The 18,062-nt window shown below is 34.9% G+C and overlaps 1 protein-coding gene and 1 long non-coding RNA gene across 4 annotated transcripts in view; one reads left to right on the forward strand and one right to left on the reverse strand.

The window, feature by feature from the left end:
• Positions 1-16,605, forward strand: part of LOC131526190 (solute carrier family 45 member 4) — a 62,157-nt gene extending 45,552 nt beyond the window's left edge. For 2 of the 3 annotated variants that reach the window (XM_058754349.1, XM_058754350.1), the window contains 6 exons: positions 1,681-1,869; positions 4,992-5,171; positions 6,425-7,506; positions 8,149-8,248; positions 8,330-8,541; positions 11,048-16,605. In XM_058754349.1, coding sequence (XP_058610332.1) covers positions 1,681-1,869; positions 4,992-5,171; positions 6,425-7,506; positions 8,149-8,248; positions 8,330-8,541; positions 11,048-11,401 — 2,117 coding nt within the window. In that variant the 3' untranslated portion in view covers positions 11,402-16,605. Of the gene's footprint in view, positions 1-1,680; positions 1,870-4,991; positions 5,172-6,424; positions 7,507-8,148; positions 8,249-8,329; positions 8,759-11,047 lie in introns of those variants that run through there. The other variant, XM_058754351.1, reaches the window with a different exon arrangement.
• On the reverse strand, positions 7,365-9,583 carry LOC131526191 (uncharacterized). Its single transcript, XR_009267400.1, has 3 exons — positions 9,404-9,583; positions 8,347-8,511; positions 7,365-7,487 (listed from the first exon to the last, which is right to left on the reverse strand). It is a non-coding gene; the product is annotated as an uncharacterized LOC131526191 (long non-coding RNA).
• Positions 16,606-18,062: the final 1,457 nt, after the last annotated feature.

The following is an 18,062-nucleotide window of genomic DNA, read 5'->3' on the forward strand; positions in this document are numbered from 1 at the left end:
CATTCAACATAAGCTCATGTTGTAATGCATCTAACTAAAATAAAAACAGAGGAGCCTATTACGGAAGAGATTTTTTTCAGTGCACTTTGAAGTTTGTTGTTGTGAAGTGTTTTTTTCCTGTCCGTGAACGTTTGAGGGTTTCTTCCTGAATCCTCATACAGCAGTTGATGTAGGGAAAGTGTTTGTAGATCAGTCTCTGATCTGGGAACAATGAAGGTGTAGTTTTTATTGGTAAGCTGGACGTTTGCCAGGCTTTTAGAGGATTACTTACCCAATAATGATTTCCACAGCAGCCTAATTTATGATTCAAATCATGTGAGAGCGAGTTATTTCAATAACATTTAAAGCCTGTTGCTCTCACAAACGATCTGCTTTATAGTCTGATCCTATTTTCTTATTGAATCCGGTCATAAGATCATATTTCTGAGTGCCAGCTGTGATGGACGTCAGCCGTCCTGACCTGAAACTTGAACACCAAAACCTACTGCAATCAGCGGCAAATATGAGCTAGATAAAAACACTCAATACTTAGGACTAGATTTATGTATTTTGAATTGCATATCAAATTTCCATTTATTTTTGATTAATATAAGCTTTAACTTTAACTAATAAGGTTAATTTAATGCGTGTTTGTCAGTCATTCATCTATTAAACAGGTCAGATTTCTGCACTCAAAAAAAAAAAAAAAAAATCATGCCATATAGTTTATTATTAGCTATTTGCATCCATTTGATTTTATTTAAATAATCATATTTTCAAAATGCATTTATTCAGATGTGTCAGAATTAGCATAGATCTGGTCGTTTTTAAAAATGATACATTTATTCAGGTAAATGTATGAACATGGTTAAAATATGACTAGCTGAAATGAATTGCATTTTTTTTTATTTCTATTGCAGAAAATCTGTTTATTTATGATGGACAAATATGCATTATATTAAGTTTCATAATAATGATGATTATCATTATTATAATTAGGTTAAAACTGTGTAATGTCTGTGTGAAAATGGAAAAAAATATATATGCAATAGATAAATCTTGAATTTAGGTGTATATTTTTCTAAAAATATTTCAGTTATTATCAGTTGAGTGAAATTCAAATACAGAATTCTTGAATTTAGGCCTAAATATTTTTTCCTAAATAATTTTTCAAAATACTTTTACTTTATTATAACTATATTTTAAGTGAAATTCAAATCCATTTAATTCCCCCCAAATCTCTTTTTCAAATGTAGTAGTAATAATAATAATAATAATAAATATAATCTTTTTCAAATAATTCAAATATATAAATCTTTTTTTTTTTTTCTAAATATTTATATTTTTAATAAATCTTTTTTGGTGTGTGTGATTGTGAAATCCAAATACATAAATCTTAAATTTAGGCCTAAATAAGGTTTTTTATTTTTTCTGTGAAGTAGAGATGTGATCTTTTGATGAGGATGTTGAATATCATATAATGTTAGCGATTAGCATTGATCTGCTTAGACTGAGTATCAGGGGTTTAATGGGTCTGTAATGGGTCTTTAATCATATTAATGTTAATGCTCTATTACTGTTATTGCTTTATAAAAGCAATAAATCTACATAATGCAACCCGAAATTACTTTTGGACCAGCACTTTGGCTGAAGACGTGTGCAGGAAGTGACATCATTCCCGTGTGTGTGTGCGGTTCTCAGGTCTTCCAGAGCAATACTACAGCCTGACGTGGTTCCTGAGCCCCATCCTGGGTCTGATCTTCACGCCTCTGATCGGCTCGGCCAGTGACCGCTGTACGCTGCGCTGGGGCCGCAGACGGCCCTTCATCCTGGCACTGTGTGTGGGAGTCCTGCTGGGCGTCGCGCTCTTCCTCAACGGCTCGCTGATAGGTGAGCAGCTCTGTCTGTCTGTCTTTCTGTCTGTCTAGTATTTCTTTCTCAATATAAACTTTTTTTGGTAATAAACATTATTTAACTTTAAAGCTTTAAAGTCAACATGAAATCAAAATGACCATTTACTTGATTCATGTTCCTTGTATTAATTACACGATATTTAATAATAAACAATATATGCCTTTATTACAAAATAATAAATACAAATTTACTAAAGCTTATAAACATTATGAAACATTTCACTAAAAAATAATGTAATAGTCAAACAGGGAGAAATGGTTGACTTTCTGTGAGAACCTGTCTGGCATGTGTCATGCTGTGTTTCTGAGGGCGAGATGTTTGCGGAGCTGTTCTTGGCACAGACAGGTGATGCTGTTATCACTGACACATTTCTATTAGAGAGCAGAAGTGACATGCAGACGCCTGCTGATCTCTGAACCTCGTTCAACACCTGCATCTTCCACATTTCTCCTGCTGAACAGCATTAATAAGATCAGAATCCTCATAAAGACGTCTTATTTTCACACTGTTTTTGTCATTCCTAAATGTACTCTTTCCTACCAAGGTTTTTTAGACATGTACCATAGTAATACCTTGTTTGTTTGTTTTTTTGTACAATATTCTCTTGACTATCTGTCAGTATTTGAGCAGAAAGAGATGGCTATCTGCTGTGTGTGTGTGTCAGCATGAACTCCGTCGGTCTCTATCTATGACATGGGAAAGGACTAGGAACCAGTTCACAGGGAACTGTTTCCTGTTGTGACCTTTTTTACCTTTCATTGCCTATCTGGAACAACTTCCTGTCTCCATGGCTAGCTTGCAGCGCGCCGACTCCATTGTCAGGAAGAAAGCGTAATACTCAGCCTCCCGTTGACACGACAGAGCTATGAGTCTACAACTAGCTTCCGCCCTCTGTGTCTGTTTTTACAGATTTAAACACTAAATATTAGAACAGTGTTTAAAACACCACAACAGTACATTTGCATTTAAAACCGATATTAGAAATTTATTTTTATTTTGGTGGTGCACCATCATGATGCTGGTATGTTGTGGATGTTGTTAAAGGGGTTTCTATGGTGTTCTAAGAGTTAAATTATTATATTATATTTTACATGTTTTTTAAATATTTTATTTTGTTAGCATTTAAGAAAGATTTGATTTTAGATCCATTTTATAATTTTATTTAATTTAAATTTTTTTAAATGTTTTATTTAACTTTATTTCATGCTGCTTTCTTATAGTGGTGCACATACTAGTATGTTGTGGATGTTACCAGTTTTGTTTTTATTATATATTATATTTTAAATCTGACATTTTTATTTTTTGTATTTTACTTTAATTAATTTTGCATTTTAAAAAGTAAATTTTAGATGCATTTTATTTATTTTTTTTAATTAAAATTGTTTTATTTTATTTTTATTTTTATTTTATTTTATTTGTGATGGTAGTATGTTGTGGATTTTTCCAGAATGTTGTTGGTTTTTTTTTTTTTTTTTATTATTATTATTATTATTATATATATATATATATATATATAATTTTTATTTTACTGTTGCACTACCATGATGCTATTAATGTGTATGTCACCCCAAATTTCTATCAGGTTCTTTCTTCAATGAAAGTCTATGGGATTCTTATCCCAATTTTATAATTTACCAGGCAAAAATCAATCACAACAGCATGTCTGTCCTCAGTGAGGAATCGTTTATGAATGAAATCATTCATTCAGTGTGGATTGTGGAAACACTAAAGTTCATCATTTTCATTGTGAGAAGTAGCAAACACCAGAAATGACACACATTAAACATGTTTTCACACATGCTACTGGAACCCTGGAAAAGCTCTAAAATAAGCCTGAACAATCAATACATGACTGTGTGTTTACTCACACACACACACACACACACACACACTTACACGCATGTACAGTACAGTGGCTCATGGGATGACAATGCAGCGGGTCAAGGTCAGGACACACATGCATTATGAGATGTTTGCGTTCCCAGAGGCCTGTGTGTGTGGCATATATGCTGAAAGTTTGTATGAAATATTGATGAATGGTAAATTTGCTCTCCGGAGCACACGAGCCGTGAGCGCTGATGTGTAATCTGCTGTATGTTAGCATTGTTTGTTAATATTTCATTCAGTGCATTGACCTCTCTGTGTGTGCTTTCAAACAACTAACGTGATGAACTACATCTTCACATCAGTTTCTGATGACTTTTGACCTTTGACCTATAAAAATGCCATTTATGCATGACAGGGGATTATAAAAATAACATTTCATGAAAAGTGGGTACTTTTAAAAACCTACTGTTTTGTGCTTTGTTTTCAAAATAATCTTTTGTATGATTTAATATATTTTACATGTTTCAGACGCATTATATAATTGTTGTTGTGTTTTAATCCAAAACTTTAAAAAAGAAAATACAATAGTTTGAAAAAGACTTTTAAAATGTTTATTGCGTTAACCTTCATCAATATGAAATTACTATTGTTTGCTTGTTTAATTGTTTCCTTTCTAGTCAAATAATTCCATTAATGTAAAACTAGTATTGAATAAAACCGACATTTAAATATGTTGGCAATTCTGAAAATGCTTTCGATCATCATTTAAATGCAACTACATTTAATACATTTTGATCCTTTTAGAACAGTTATTTTAGAATCATTTATAAAATATTATAGTATTTATTGATATTTTGAAGCTTTTCAATTTTAGTTTAAGTTTTAGTAAGTTTAGTTTTTAGTTGCGTTAGTTACTTAAACTTTTTTTTTATATATATATATATATATATATATATATATATATATATATATATATATATATATATATATATATATATATATATATATATATATATATATATATATATATATATATATATATATATATATATATATATATATACGTATAGCTTTAATTACAGTTTAAGGTTTAGTAATCTGAATAATTAACATATTTCAGTTTTATATATATATATATATATATATATATATATATATATATATATATATACACACACACACACACACACAGAAAAATTTAATTTTAATTTTTTTCCTCCAAATGAACCAGAAAACTATTAACGTAACCTGTTTGTGTCTGTCTGTCTCAGGCCTTGCTGTAGGAGACGTGCCAAATAACCAGCCGATAGGAATCGTGATGACTGTTTTGGGGGTGGTGGTGCTGGATTTCTGTGCGGATGCGACGGAGGGTCCCATACGAGCGTATCTGCTGGACGTGGCTGACACTGAGGAACAGGATATGGCCCTCAACATCCACGCCTTCTCTGCAGGTGCAGCTTGTTTCAGTCATGCATCACAACATGAAAAGCTTGAAGAACTGATTGGCATGAGTCATAAGCCACATTCACACTGCTGATGAATACAGTTGGCTCTCTATTTTGTGTTTAATCTTATTTTGCAGTCATATATGTGACTGTCAGCTACAGTTGCTCAGTTCAGGTCAAAAATTATTTTTGTCTTGCTTTCCTGAACATCTATACATTTTAAATTAAGATATATTTACTTACTATACAAACTGACCTTTTTTTCTGATTTTTCTTAGCCCATTTTCTTGTTTTAGTCATAAACTCACGTAATTTTGATAGATTTTTCATAAATCACCTAAAATCTTAAGTCATTTATTTCCACGGTAAATGTACAGCATATTGACTTTAGAATGTTTAGATATTTGTGCTGGAAAATAGGAAACAAAATACTAGATGATAAATCATTTTTGCAGACTATTTTGAAGTACAAATATCTAACGTTTTTAAATCAGTATACATTTACTTGACGACTAAATATGCTTTTTTTAATGCTTTTCTGAAATTAAAATTAAGTAAGTTCATGCTTAATTCAGATAAGCTTAATTCAAAGGGAAAATAAATGAATTTTTCTTACCTCATTGACAGACTTTACTCGTTTTAGGCATAAACATAACTCAGTATCTTAAGTCATTTCAAGTACGTGTATCTTGATTTAAGAATGTTTAGATATTTATACTAAACTAGATATATATTTCCTATCTAGTATTTATTTATTTTTTTTCCCTATTTTCCAGAATAAATATATTTGTAGTACAAATATCTAAATATTCTTAAATCAATTTCCTTGAAGCAAAATTACTTTTTTCTGTTATTTATTTATTTTTTATTTTTTTAATGTAAGTTTATGCTTTAAAACTAGACAAAAATGTCAATGGGATATTAAATATTTTTTACTTACTCACGTGACTGATATTTTTCTTGTTAAGCTAATTAATTTTCCAAATAAAAATATATAAAATTATGAAATAATTTTTATAAAAATAAAAATAATTTATCAGTGACAAAATAGTAAGCAATTTTCCTTCACAAGTAAATGCGTCTAAAATGTAACATTCTAAAATATTTGTATAATTTTTTTTCTTGAATTAATGGAAAATAAGACAAAAATACCAAATAACATTTTGAACTTTGCCTTTAAAATCGCTTGTCATTCCCAAAAACTTTATTGTGTAGCTTCCCCATAGAATGAGTGCTAAACGGTGTCTGTTGTGTTGAAGGGCTCGGAGGGGCGGTTGGTTACGCCCTCGGTGGTCTTGACTGGACGCACACCTTCTTGGGTCGAACCTTCAAGTCTCAAGAGCAAATTCTGTTCATGTTCGCCGCGGTTCTGTTCACTGTTTCCGTGGCTCTGCACCTGTTCAGTATCGAGGAGCAGCAGTTCAGCCCTCAACAGGACCGTCTGGATGAAGAGGCAGAAACCGAATCCAGTGTTAAAATCGCAGCGCACCAACCCCAGCTCGAAATGATCCACGAAGACGAGCCCTACGAGCATTATGACCTCTATGCAGACCGGCGTTCGGAGCGAGATCTGAACATGGACTTTTTAGACGTGGACATCGTTCGAAGTAAAAGCGACTCCGTTTTGGAGATGGCCGACGCTACGCTTGACCACCACGACATGCTGTTTCTGCGTGAAATCGAGCCGTCTATCTTCCAAGATCGCATTTCTTCCTATCACGGGTCGCCGCCGCGGCGCAGCAGCAGTGTGGAGAGTCAAGAGTTCCTGCGTGGAAAATTCTGCCGACTATCTGCGTTTCTGCAGCAGGCCGAACTTGACGGAGAAGAAGCTCTGCTAAATGGTCAGCTCAACCAATCCAAAGCACCCAACGGAGAAACGACAGACCTCAACGGCCACGGGCCGCCCGGTATCAAACCCTCCAGCACCAACGCATCCATACGCCGCAGACGCCACACCTTCTACCGACAGTCATCCTGCACCTTCTCCTACTACGGCCGGGTCGGATCCCACCGCTACCGTTACCGGCGCGCCAACGCCGCATTCCTCATCAAATCGTCCCGCAGCATGAATGACATCTACGAGATGGAGAAGCGGCAGAAGCAGAGAAACGGACAGAGAACAAGGCACCAGAGCGGGAACACCAACTCCACCGGAGACACGGAGAGCGAGGAGGGCGAGACCGAGACCACCGTCCGTCTGCTCTGGATGTCCATGCTGAAGATGCCCAAAGAGCTGTTCAGACTGTGCGTGTGTCACCTGGTCACGTGGTTCTCCATCATCGCAGAGGCCGTGTTTTACACCGACTTCATGGGGCAGGTCATCTACGAGGGCGACCCAACGGTGAGCGATGCGTTGCTTTTTTTTTATGCATCTAAAGCAACTTACATTGCATTCAAGTTATGCATGCCCTGGGAATCGAACCCACAACCTTGGCATTGCTAATGCCATGCTCTACTATTTGAGCTATGATAATGTAGAAAAGCAATCCTGTTGCTCAAACAGTAGAACACGGTGCATTGGTGTTGCCGAGGTTGTGGGTTCGATTCCCAGGGAATGCATGGACTGTTCAAATGTACATCTTCAGTGCATACAATGTAATATTGTACTTGTTTACATGTATGTCATGTAACTATTAAGCAACATTAGAGAACCGCGAATGTGTTGTTAAATTATTGAAATATTAAACTTAAAATCTCAGGCGGTACTTTTATATATTTTAGTTATCAATATTTATATATTTTGGAAATCCCTGGTTTAGCCAATCAGAAAACTAGGTATCAGAAAACTATTATTTGTGATAAACTTATTTGTGATTGCTGGCTTGAAGATGCAACTAAAATTTTGCAAATGAGTAAAAATCCATAAAATTTCAGTCTGATAACAAAATGTTACATACAGTGGACGATGGTGTGCTTTCACTGCCATCAGTTCTAAACACTGCCATCCAGTTTTTACACTCAGTCTTGATGTGTGTCCCTGTAGGCCCCGCTGAACTCCACCGCCCTTCATAACTACCACAGAGGGGTTCAGATGGGCTGCTGGGGGCTGGTGATTTACGCCGCCACCGCCGCCATCTGTTCAGGTACGTATCCTGAATCTAGAGATGCGACCGTCTGATCTGTTCAAGTGTAATTCTTCATCTGTGTGTCTTTTGTGAATGTAGCTGTACTGCAGAAGTACCTGGATAACTTTGACCTGAGCATAAAGGTCATCTACATCCTGGGCACTCTGAGCTTCGCCATCGGTACGGCTGTCATGGCGATCTTCCCCAACGTCTACGTCTCCATGGTGATGATCAGCAGCATGGGCATCATCTCCATGAGCATCTCGTATTGTCCGTACGCTCTGCTGGGCCAGTATCATGATAATAAAGAGGTCAGAGGCTCTTACATTCATCTCTGTAAAACGATAATCCTGCTGTATTAAAACTAATCCCAGCACTAGTCCTAATCTTTGTCCTGACCGCCTCTCAGAACTCAGGGTTGAGGGTGACATTTTAGTAATAGGCATTACGTTATCAAATTATTTTCTGGGTGTAAAAAACAGTGTAGTATCAGTAGTAGTATAGAATGGAAAAAAAAAAAAATGCTGTGCACACACACAAACAAACTAAATTGGTAGTGCTTTAAATTCTAAATTTATTTTATTTTAATTTTATTTTTATCTAAATTTGATATATAAAATTAAAAGTTAAAACTCTATAAATACTATATATACACATTTAAGAAAATAAAGAAATTAAATAAAAATGACAAATGCATACAACAACATTTCAAAACTAAACATTTAAATGAAAACCAAAAATAAAGCTAAAAACAATTCAAAATATTAAAACAACAAAATGTATGAGTATAATAATGATTCTAACATAACACTAAGCCAAACACCAAAAAACAACTAAATAAATATATATATATTATTTATTTTCCATTTAGTATGTTGAAGTACTAAAATAACTCAAATTAAATAAAACTAAAACTTAATAAAAAACCTATACAGACATAATAAAAAAAACTAATAAAATGACAACATTACTACAACTGTAACTGAAACTAAAATAGATAAATACAAATCAAACTATATTAGTTTATCAGTAATCCTAAAAAATAACACTGAGCCAAACACACATGATAAAAAACAACAACAACAACGTACTTGCACATCGTAAGAAATGGTTATAAAAACTGAAACAGAAGTGAAACAAATAGTAGGAAAGAGGAAAAATAAAAAGCAATACTTATATCCTTTGCCGGTGTCCCTGTCCGGTGCAGTCGCACGGTAGTCGATGGTCTTTACTTTCTTCAGTCTTCACATGAGGAGGCCTTCACACAACAGCTGCCGCGACTGCTGCTGCGATAAACTAAGCTTTTTTCTTATACCCGTCTAACAAAATACTAATCCAATTCAGCTGAACACACTTTCCTGTTAATCACAACAAATGGCCAAGCAAGCGCCCGACACTGACAAGGATGCGATACATTACGAGACCAAACACGATTTCAGCACGTCTCCACACAGATAGATAGATGGATAGATGGATAGATGGATAGATAGATAGATAGATAGATAGATAGATAGATAGTTTTATCTATCTATCTATTTAATCTATTAAAAATTTAAACTGCAATTTGTGCACAAGCAAATTGAATAGGTAGTACTGCGAATACTGATTTGTTTTGTTTTTATTTTTAATAAATAAAAATATTTTTAAATAAAATATTTAAATATATTTTATTACTTTATCTGCTAGAAATTAAAAGCACAGTCACTATAAATAAAAATAAGTCTGTGTCCTGTGCATGAAGAAACTGAATAGGTTGTGCAGTGAATTCTGATTCTTTTTATTTTGTTTATTAAATTAAAAAATATATATTTTTAATTATTTAAATGTATATTTAAAATATTTATTCAGCCAGAAATTTAAACTGCAATCTCTATACATAAAGTCTGTGCCCTGTAATCATAAACAATTGGAAATATGAATATTCTTTACTCACAAGGTCTACGAATTGTCCATTTAAATATATATAAATTTAAAAACAGTACAACAAATTCAACCATGATGTATACCTTTTAATTGTACTTTACAGACTATATAAAATATATTATTAGTTACAGTAGATATATTTTTAATATCTAAATATTCCAAAAAAATAAATCTTTTTTTTTGCTTTATATTTTAAAAAATAAAAGTGTAGTGTTTAATTATGAAAATGTCTTTCTGATTAATTTTAGCGAATCGGTTTCATAGTGTAATAAATTTTTAATTTTTTTTGCTGCTTATCGCAAAATAAACAGCTTTCTTAGAGCAACTTGTGGTAAGTTTTGGCAGACAAATATTTCAATAGCAGTGAAAATGTTACATTTTCCTCACAAGCTGTTATTTATATACGGTTGCAACAGTACTCATTGTGGTATTGTTTTTATTTTTAATACTCTTGATGGGTCTTAAGCCCTGTTCACACCAAGAATGATAACTATAAAGATGACGATATTAGCATCCACACCAGCGAACGACATTTTCTGTTTACTCTAAGCGCATGTGCGTCTGCCGCTTTAAATTCTCGAGCTCGTTATAGCAGGATGGATTCTGATTGGCTGTCAATGTTTGTATCGTTCATCAGTTGGAAAAAAAATCGTTCTGAAAGTGATTTCAACGATATCGTTTCGCTGTGCCTTCATCGTTATATTTGTGGTGTGGACTCTGCTATTCTTTAATATTGAGAATGATTTTTAGAACTATATCTTTATTGTTGTCTTTATAGTTATCGTCCTTGGTGTGAATGGGCCTTTAAACAGATTTCTGGACTGAGATCTTATAGGATAGAGAGCAGAATCATGGGATACTGATATGCGACCGTTGTGTTTTTGCTGTTTGCAGTACGTCCAGCACAGCCCTGGGAACTCCAAGCGAGGTTTCGGCATCGACTGCGCCATCCTGTCGTGTCAGGTGTACATCTCTCAGATCCTGGTGGCGTCTGCGCTGGGCGCGGTGGTGGACGCAGTGGGCAGCGTGCGTGTCATTCCCATGGTGGCCTCTGGCGGGTCCTTCCTGGGCTTCCTGTCCGCCTGCTTCCTCGTCATCTACCCGGGGTCCGGCAGAGAGGCCGAGCAGACGCGGGCGCTGGCGTCCTCCAATAACAACGGCGTGACCGAGAAGCCCAGCTTCCTCAAGCTCACACGCAAAGGCGCCGCCACCACCACCTGCAAAGTGGAGTGTGAATCCACACTGTGAAAGCGATCAGACCACAGCTAACATCTAATGCCGAGTTCACACTGCACGATTTTAGCCCCGATTTTTCACTCTTCGACAAGTTTTGCGAAATCACTGACAAATGCATGAAATCGGAGGCTAATAGGTGCTTGTTCACGTGAGTGACCATTATCAAAGATGCAATCAGAGGATCGCCAAGCTCGTGAAATATTTAACATGCTACACTAGGGCTGCACGATTAATCGAATGCGATAGTCATGTGCATCTCGTCAGTTCTGTAATTAGTAGTAAATCTTCATCACATGCTTTCAGATGAGCAACATTTACTACACACATTTACTTCACGACAAGCTATGCTAGTGATGGGAGAAATTAACCTTTTCGAAGCTTCGAATCAATTGAACCAATTGCTTCGCAAAATGATTCACTGTTTCGAAGCGCTTGAAACACCACATGCTGGTGACGCCTGCTGGTCAAAAGTGTGTAAAAGCAATAAAAACTCAGGCTAAAATATGCATAAAAACAGCTTTTAAAAACATGTCGCAAATGGTTTATTGGAAGTATAATACATAAAATGCAGCAAAAATAATAAGATACCATTAAATATGAAGTGTCTGTTTAATATGTGGTTTTTAAAATATTTTATAGTAATTTGCAGGGCTTGCTTTGTTTGTTTTATGGACAGCTTCTGTACAGAGGCCAGTAAGGGACTATTAACTACTTCTCATCTTTTAATTACACAAATGTCTCGTTAAAAATGTCTACAAATTGATGAAACTGATCTGAGATCAGGTATAACCAGATGCTGGTTCAATGGTTCGGCCCTGGGCGGCGAAGTCAATGAACTTGCATGATTCACAGGTTTACAGAGATCGCCCCCCAGCGGCGAACCATTGAAATTTCAAAGTGTTTCGAAACAGTCATGACGTAATGAAGCCTCGCTTACTGAAGTCACGTGACTTTGGCAGTTTGATACGCGCTCTGAATCACTGTTTCGAAACAAATGATTCACAAAAGTTTGGAAGCTTCACGAAGCAGTGCTTCGAAAGCACCCATATAAGCTACGCATACGCAATATTGCGTTCATTGTCGCAGACGATTTAATCGCGAGATAATGAAATCGCAAATTTCATTCTGTGATAATGAAAGCTGTTTGCGTAGCTTCTCAGTGAACTATGGCTCTGTGTAGTAAATGCTGCTCCATCTGAAAGCATGTGAAAATACCACATTTAATAACGTTTTTACTCCAAACTCACTTCATAAAGTCAGTCTAGTGTTTGAAATAAATCCTTCTGTGAGATTATGTGGCTTTGTACACAGAATTACATATTTCATAGTATTCTAAGCAGTGATGAAGGCTATATCGATTAGCATTGCATTGTTATATACTTTATTATAATGAAAATTATAATAATAGTTATAATAAGAACTCAGATAAATTATATATTGTCATAGTCCTGTGTTTATTAGTCAGAGAAAGCAGTTAAATCTTCGGTCAGTATATTTACTACTGATCACAGAACCGTGCTTCACTGACAAGATGTGCGGACTATTGCAGCTTGTGCCTTACCGTGATTGCAGTTTCATTCGATTTATCATGCAGCCCTATGCACTCTTAAAAATAAAGCTGCTTAAAAGGTTCTTCACAGCAATGCCATAGAAGAACCATTTTAGGTTCCACAAAGAACCATTCAGTCAACCTTTTTAAAATCTGAAGAACCTTCTTTCGCCACAAAGAACCTTTTGTGGAACAGAAAGGTTCTTCAGATGTTAAAGGTTCTTTATGGAACCATTTAGACAAAAAAGATTCTTCTATGGCATCGTGAAGCACCTTTATTTTTAAGAGTGTAAATATCTAGATCTGTAGGCGATTCAAAATCCTGCTGTGTGAAATGAGTTCTGACTGAACAACACATCGGCGATGACCTACAGTACAGCCAATGAGAGAGCAAGATACAGGGCAGGGAGGAGTTATATGAAATATAGTTTGCGGAGCAGACAGAGTTGTCGGCGTTTCTTCCTGTTGTAAAGTCATGCAGTGTGTAACCTCCTGTCACGGATCCATCATGCAATATGAACACAGCAGCAACTGAATGCTACCCCTGACAGTCGTACAGAGTTAAAACAACGGTGATCCAACGACTTTGAAAATCATGCAGTGTGAACTCGGCATTACATTCCCCACGCGTTTCTACACACATTGAACCGGCCGATGGGCGGAAGGCACAGTTGTCTTGTTTTCGTTGGTTTGTCCGTGTTTAGCCTGGTGTTGCGGGTCTCAGGGCTGCATCTCAGGGTCACCAGGGGGCGACTCTGGGCTGAACTCTTCAGGGGAGAGAGAGAGAGAGAGGCTGCGCTGGATCTCTCTCGCTCTCAACTACATGCACTTCCCTTGCACACTTCCATTCGAAGCTCATCCTAAACAAATCTAATGTAGAGAATCTTTATTATAAGTTAATGGCTCAAAAACTTTATCTTTTCCTATTTTTTTTAACAGAGGACATTATGATTACCAAAAGTTGCCCAGTGCAATAATAACAGCTGTTTCATTATGAAGGCTTTATTTTAGTCGTGTTATGCAGGTGAAAGGGTGAATCTCACGAAAAAAAAATGTCATATTTCATATCTCCCAGAAAATACAAGAAATTCTATTTGCATTTGCAGAAAATTATTTTTTTTGGAACAGAATTTCGACATTTTCATGACAGACCTCGCTGACAATGAAGAAGAAAAAAAAATTGTATTCATATTAGATACAAACTCCATATTTCTGTAGTGATTTTTATTTAAATATTTAATAAAACATTTAAATTAAAAAAATGTAAATATATTTAATCAACTATAAAGTGAAATTGCAATGCCTATAAATAAAGTCTATAATCATAAATAATAGGAAATGCATTGGTCACAAGATATAGCATAAATTAAAAGCAGTACAACAATACTACCATTATACAATACATTCACATTGTACGTTACAAACTGTATAAAATATATTATGTAGATATTTTGTAATATGTATACATTTAAAGAAAATCTCTTTTATTGCATTACAGTTGTGAATACATTTTTAATTGTCATGAAATAATGACAATTATTGTCATTTAAATGCCCCAAAAAAGAAATGGTTCCTTCATTTTCTTCATGAAAAATATAATTTCTTATTTCTTTAATTTAAAAAAACAAAAAAAACAATGGAGCTGAAAAATGACAAATGTCATTTTTTAAATGTCAAGAAAAATACAAGAAATTCTCTTTGCATTTTCAGAAAACGATGGATATTAGAAGAAAAGCTTATTAGTCACAGTTATTTCTGAAGTGAAATATATAAACATTTTCACATTTAAATATTTCATTCGTTTTTTTTACATGAAATATTTAAATATTTAAATGCATTTTATCAGCTATAAATTGAAATTGCAGTGTCTGCATATAATCTCTACAAATTATATCAAATATATTTTTAGTTAGATATGTATATATTTTAATAAGCTTTTTTGCATTACAGTTGTGGAGAAATGTTTATTTGGCATGCAAATAATGCCCAAAATTATTTGATTTTCTTCACGCAAAGCATCTTTCTATTGATTATAAGGTAATATTTCTTACGCATCCTCATGAGATTCACCCGGGAGAGCGTGACTTTGGTTGTTAGCGCGTCAGTGCCTCTTTTCATTGACGTACTGAAGTGCTTTAAAACATTTGGTGCGACGCTGCTGAGGTCGACGAGTGCGAGAGGCATTTCTCCCTCATAGTTTTCCTCGTTTCCCTCCGTTCACGGGTTTCCTAAGACGGCCCACGCAAGGGCGAAACCAATGCTGAGAACGAGTAATAATCTCAATGCTGCATCAGAGTGTTCACGCAGATACCAAACCTTTCTTACACTGACAGACTTCCAAGTTGCAATGGTGATTTTCTTCAGCTGTGTAACTGTATTTGTGATTTCCGAGGTCCACGCCTCGAACTCCTGGCACTTTCTGGCAGAACTTCAGACTTTTTCTCCCTCTAAATGAGAAGGATTGGGTTCTTGACACTCGCACTAGCGGTCTGTTTACATTAGCACCTGGTTGCTGCGTGTTTTTGGTGGAGAGAAATCTGCTCTCGTCTGCCTGAACGGACTCATCTCCGCCATCTTGGCTCAAACGTGGCCCTTTTTTTTTCTGGGCCTCAGCTGCACTCAACGGTTTCCTGACACTGAGGATGACCGTGATTGATTGATTGAGTTTTAGTTTTCACTCCATCTGATCTTAAGTGGATTTTTGAGACATTCTTTGAGGTCTGGTGACTTGTGTTTCTGACCAGACGTGACGTGACTGGACGCTATTCTACTTCCTGTCTTGCCGGTTGGACAGTTTACCAGGCCAGTCAAAAGACGTTTATTGATGCATATTTGTACTGGCTTTAACCTGCATAGAGTATTAAAATCTTAAGATAAGCTGATATATATATATAAATATATTTTATTTCTGGAATGTTTATTGAAGTTAAAACCAAACTTGAACGAGAAAACCATCAAGTTTCTGACAAATCAAACAACGTTGCAATAGCTGCACCTGCCTCGGTCAGTGTTGGCATTACCGGCGTGAATCACTGGGGTTTGGTACACAAACACGCACGAGACTTTTCATTTGAATACTTGAAGTGCAATCTTGGTTGTGTTTGGATATTTCAGGATGCGTTTGCTGACCTCGAAGCAAAGACTGAGGAATGTGGGACTCTCAAAGAGCGTCTTTGACTCCGTCAGGGGATGAAGTTTCCAGTATTGAATGTAACTTAATTTTTTTTTTTTTTTTTTTTTAAAGAGCAAGAAGATTCAACGTTGCACCGAACTTGCACATACAGAGTTTTAAAAGAAAAATGAGTCACTATCTTGCAATAGAAAAGCCTAAACTGTGGTTATTTATTTTTTTGAATGCGTTATCCTTAAATATTTAAAGAGTTATAAGTACAGATAAAGATATATTTACAGCTTGTGCAGATGAGTGAGATGGGATGTGTGTGTGTGTGTGAGAGAGAGAGAGAGAGACATGTATGTAAGCATGTCTGTTTTTGCATGATCATATATGAGCACCATGCGCATGTTTGTGCATGGAAGAGTGTGTGTGTGTGTGTTACATCTCACTCTTTTATAGGATGAATCTCTCAAGAACATGTCCAGGTCACACTTCACCCTAAAATTAAAAAACAAAAAACCTGAATTAAAAATAAGCCAATTTTTTTTTTTTTTTTTTTTGTGATATTGTATTTGTATTTATTTTATTTATTTCTTACAGTTTATTTTCTTCATGCAGAATACAATTTCTTAGTTTATCTTTAGAATTTGTGGTGAATATTTCATATCTAAACAAACATTCAATAAATAATAAAAACGATAAATGCATTTTTATATTATTTTCATGACAACCCATTACTGTAAAGTGGAAAAAATCTTATTCTAATCAAAGAAATCCTAGTTACTGATATTTCTGAAGTGGATAAAATAATGTAAAATACATTTCAAAATATATTTAAAATTTAAATGTAATTGTTTATTTATTTATTTTTTTACAAAATTTGAATTTAAATGTTTAAATATTTAAATATGTATGTTTAATCAGCTATAAATTAAAATTGGAGTCCCTATAAATGATACAAAATAATGAATCACCCCCCCAATTGTTTTAATTGTAGTAAAATAATATTAATCATCTATTTCTCTCTATCTCTCTATAAATTTTTTTTTTTTTTGAAAAATGTGTTTACTTTTTATATAATGCAAAAAAAAAAAAATTCCCCATTACCCCCCTTTCTTTTGATTTTGGGGTGAAATGTTTTGTGGTCTTGACAGGTTTAATGAGATTCACTTTATAATCATCTTTAGTTTACAATTCACATCTCACTTTAGCAGAAGGTCATAGAGCAAACAAAGAAATACTGAAAACCATGTAGTCTTAGGTTTCCGTTGTTGTTGAAGCGATGTCTTCATGGAGTGTGTGTTGACACTGGGCTCAAACGTGGCTTGTTTTCCTGTATGGAAAGCAGATGGATGTTATTTCGGCGTGTAATGTATGACGGGAGAGAAACTCCTTGCAGTGTACTATATGCCTTGTCATTTACAAGATATGTATATAGTTTCTTTTTCTTCTGTATAAAAGCTCATTATTTTATATTAGTTTTATTTTCTATGAGGACTGTATATAAATCCTGTACATATGCCTGAAAATGTAGACAAACTGAAAAACACTGTATTGAATGCACCTTTAAAGAATTTAAACCAAATACAACAGTCTGACATTTTTTTTTGTTTTGTTTTTTTGATTCCTCACACTCATATTTCTCATTTAAGCTGCTACTTTTTGACATTTGTCATCCATAAAAATACAGTTGTGGTCAAAAATACTAGCACCCTTAAGTGGCTTTTTGGAGCTTAACTTTGTGTGTTAATTGAGAAAACAATTGTGAGAGTCGAACAGGGTTATGTTTAATATTTTGGAAAGGGGTGTTATGATGAAGGATAATAATGAGACTGAGATGACTTTTGTTGTGTTCATATACTTTTCTGCATAGTACAAGGCAAGCACAAACTCTAATGAGAGTTCACGTTGATGGTAGTCTATTTAGGGGTCTATAGCGCCATCTGCTGGCCATAGAGAAACCTGCTTTTGCACTGATTTCACTGAAGTTGTCATAATTTCATGCACAG

Source organism: Onychostoma macrolepis, chromosome 19 (assembly GCF_012432095.1).
Source record: "Onychostoma macrolepis isolate SWU-2019 chromosome 19, ASM1243209v1, whole genome shotgun sequence".
Lineage (NCBI taxonomy): Eukaryota > Metazoa > Chordata > Actinopteri > Cypriniformes > Cyprinidae > Onychostoma > Onychostoma macrolepis.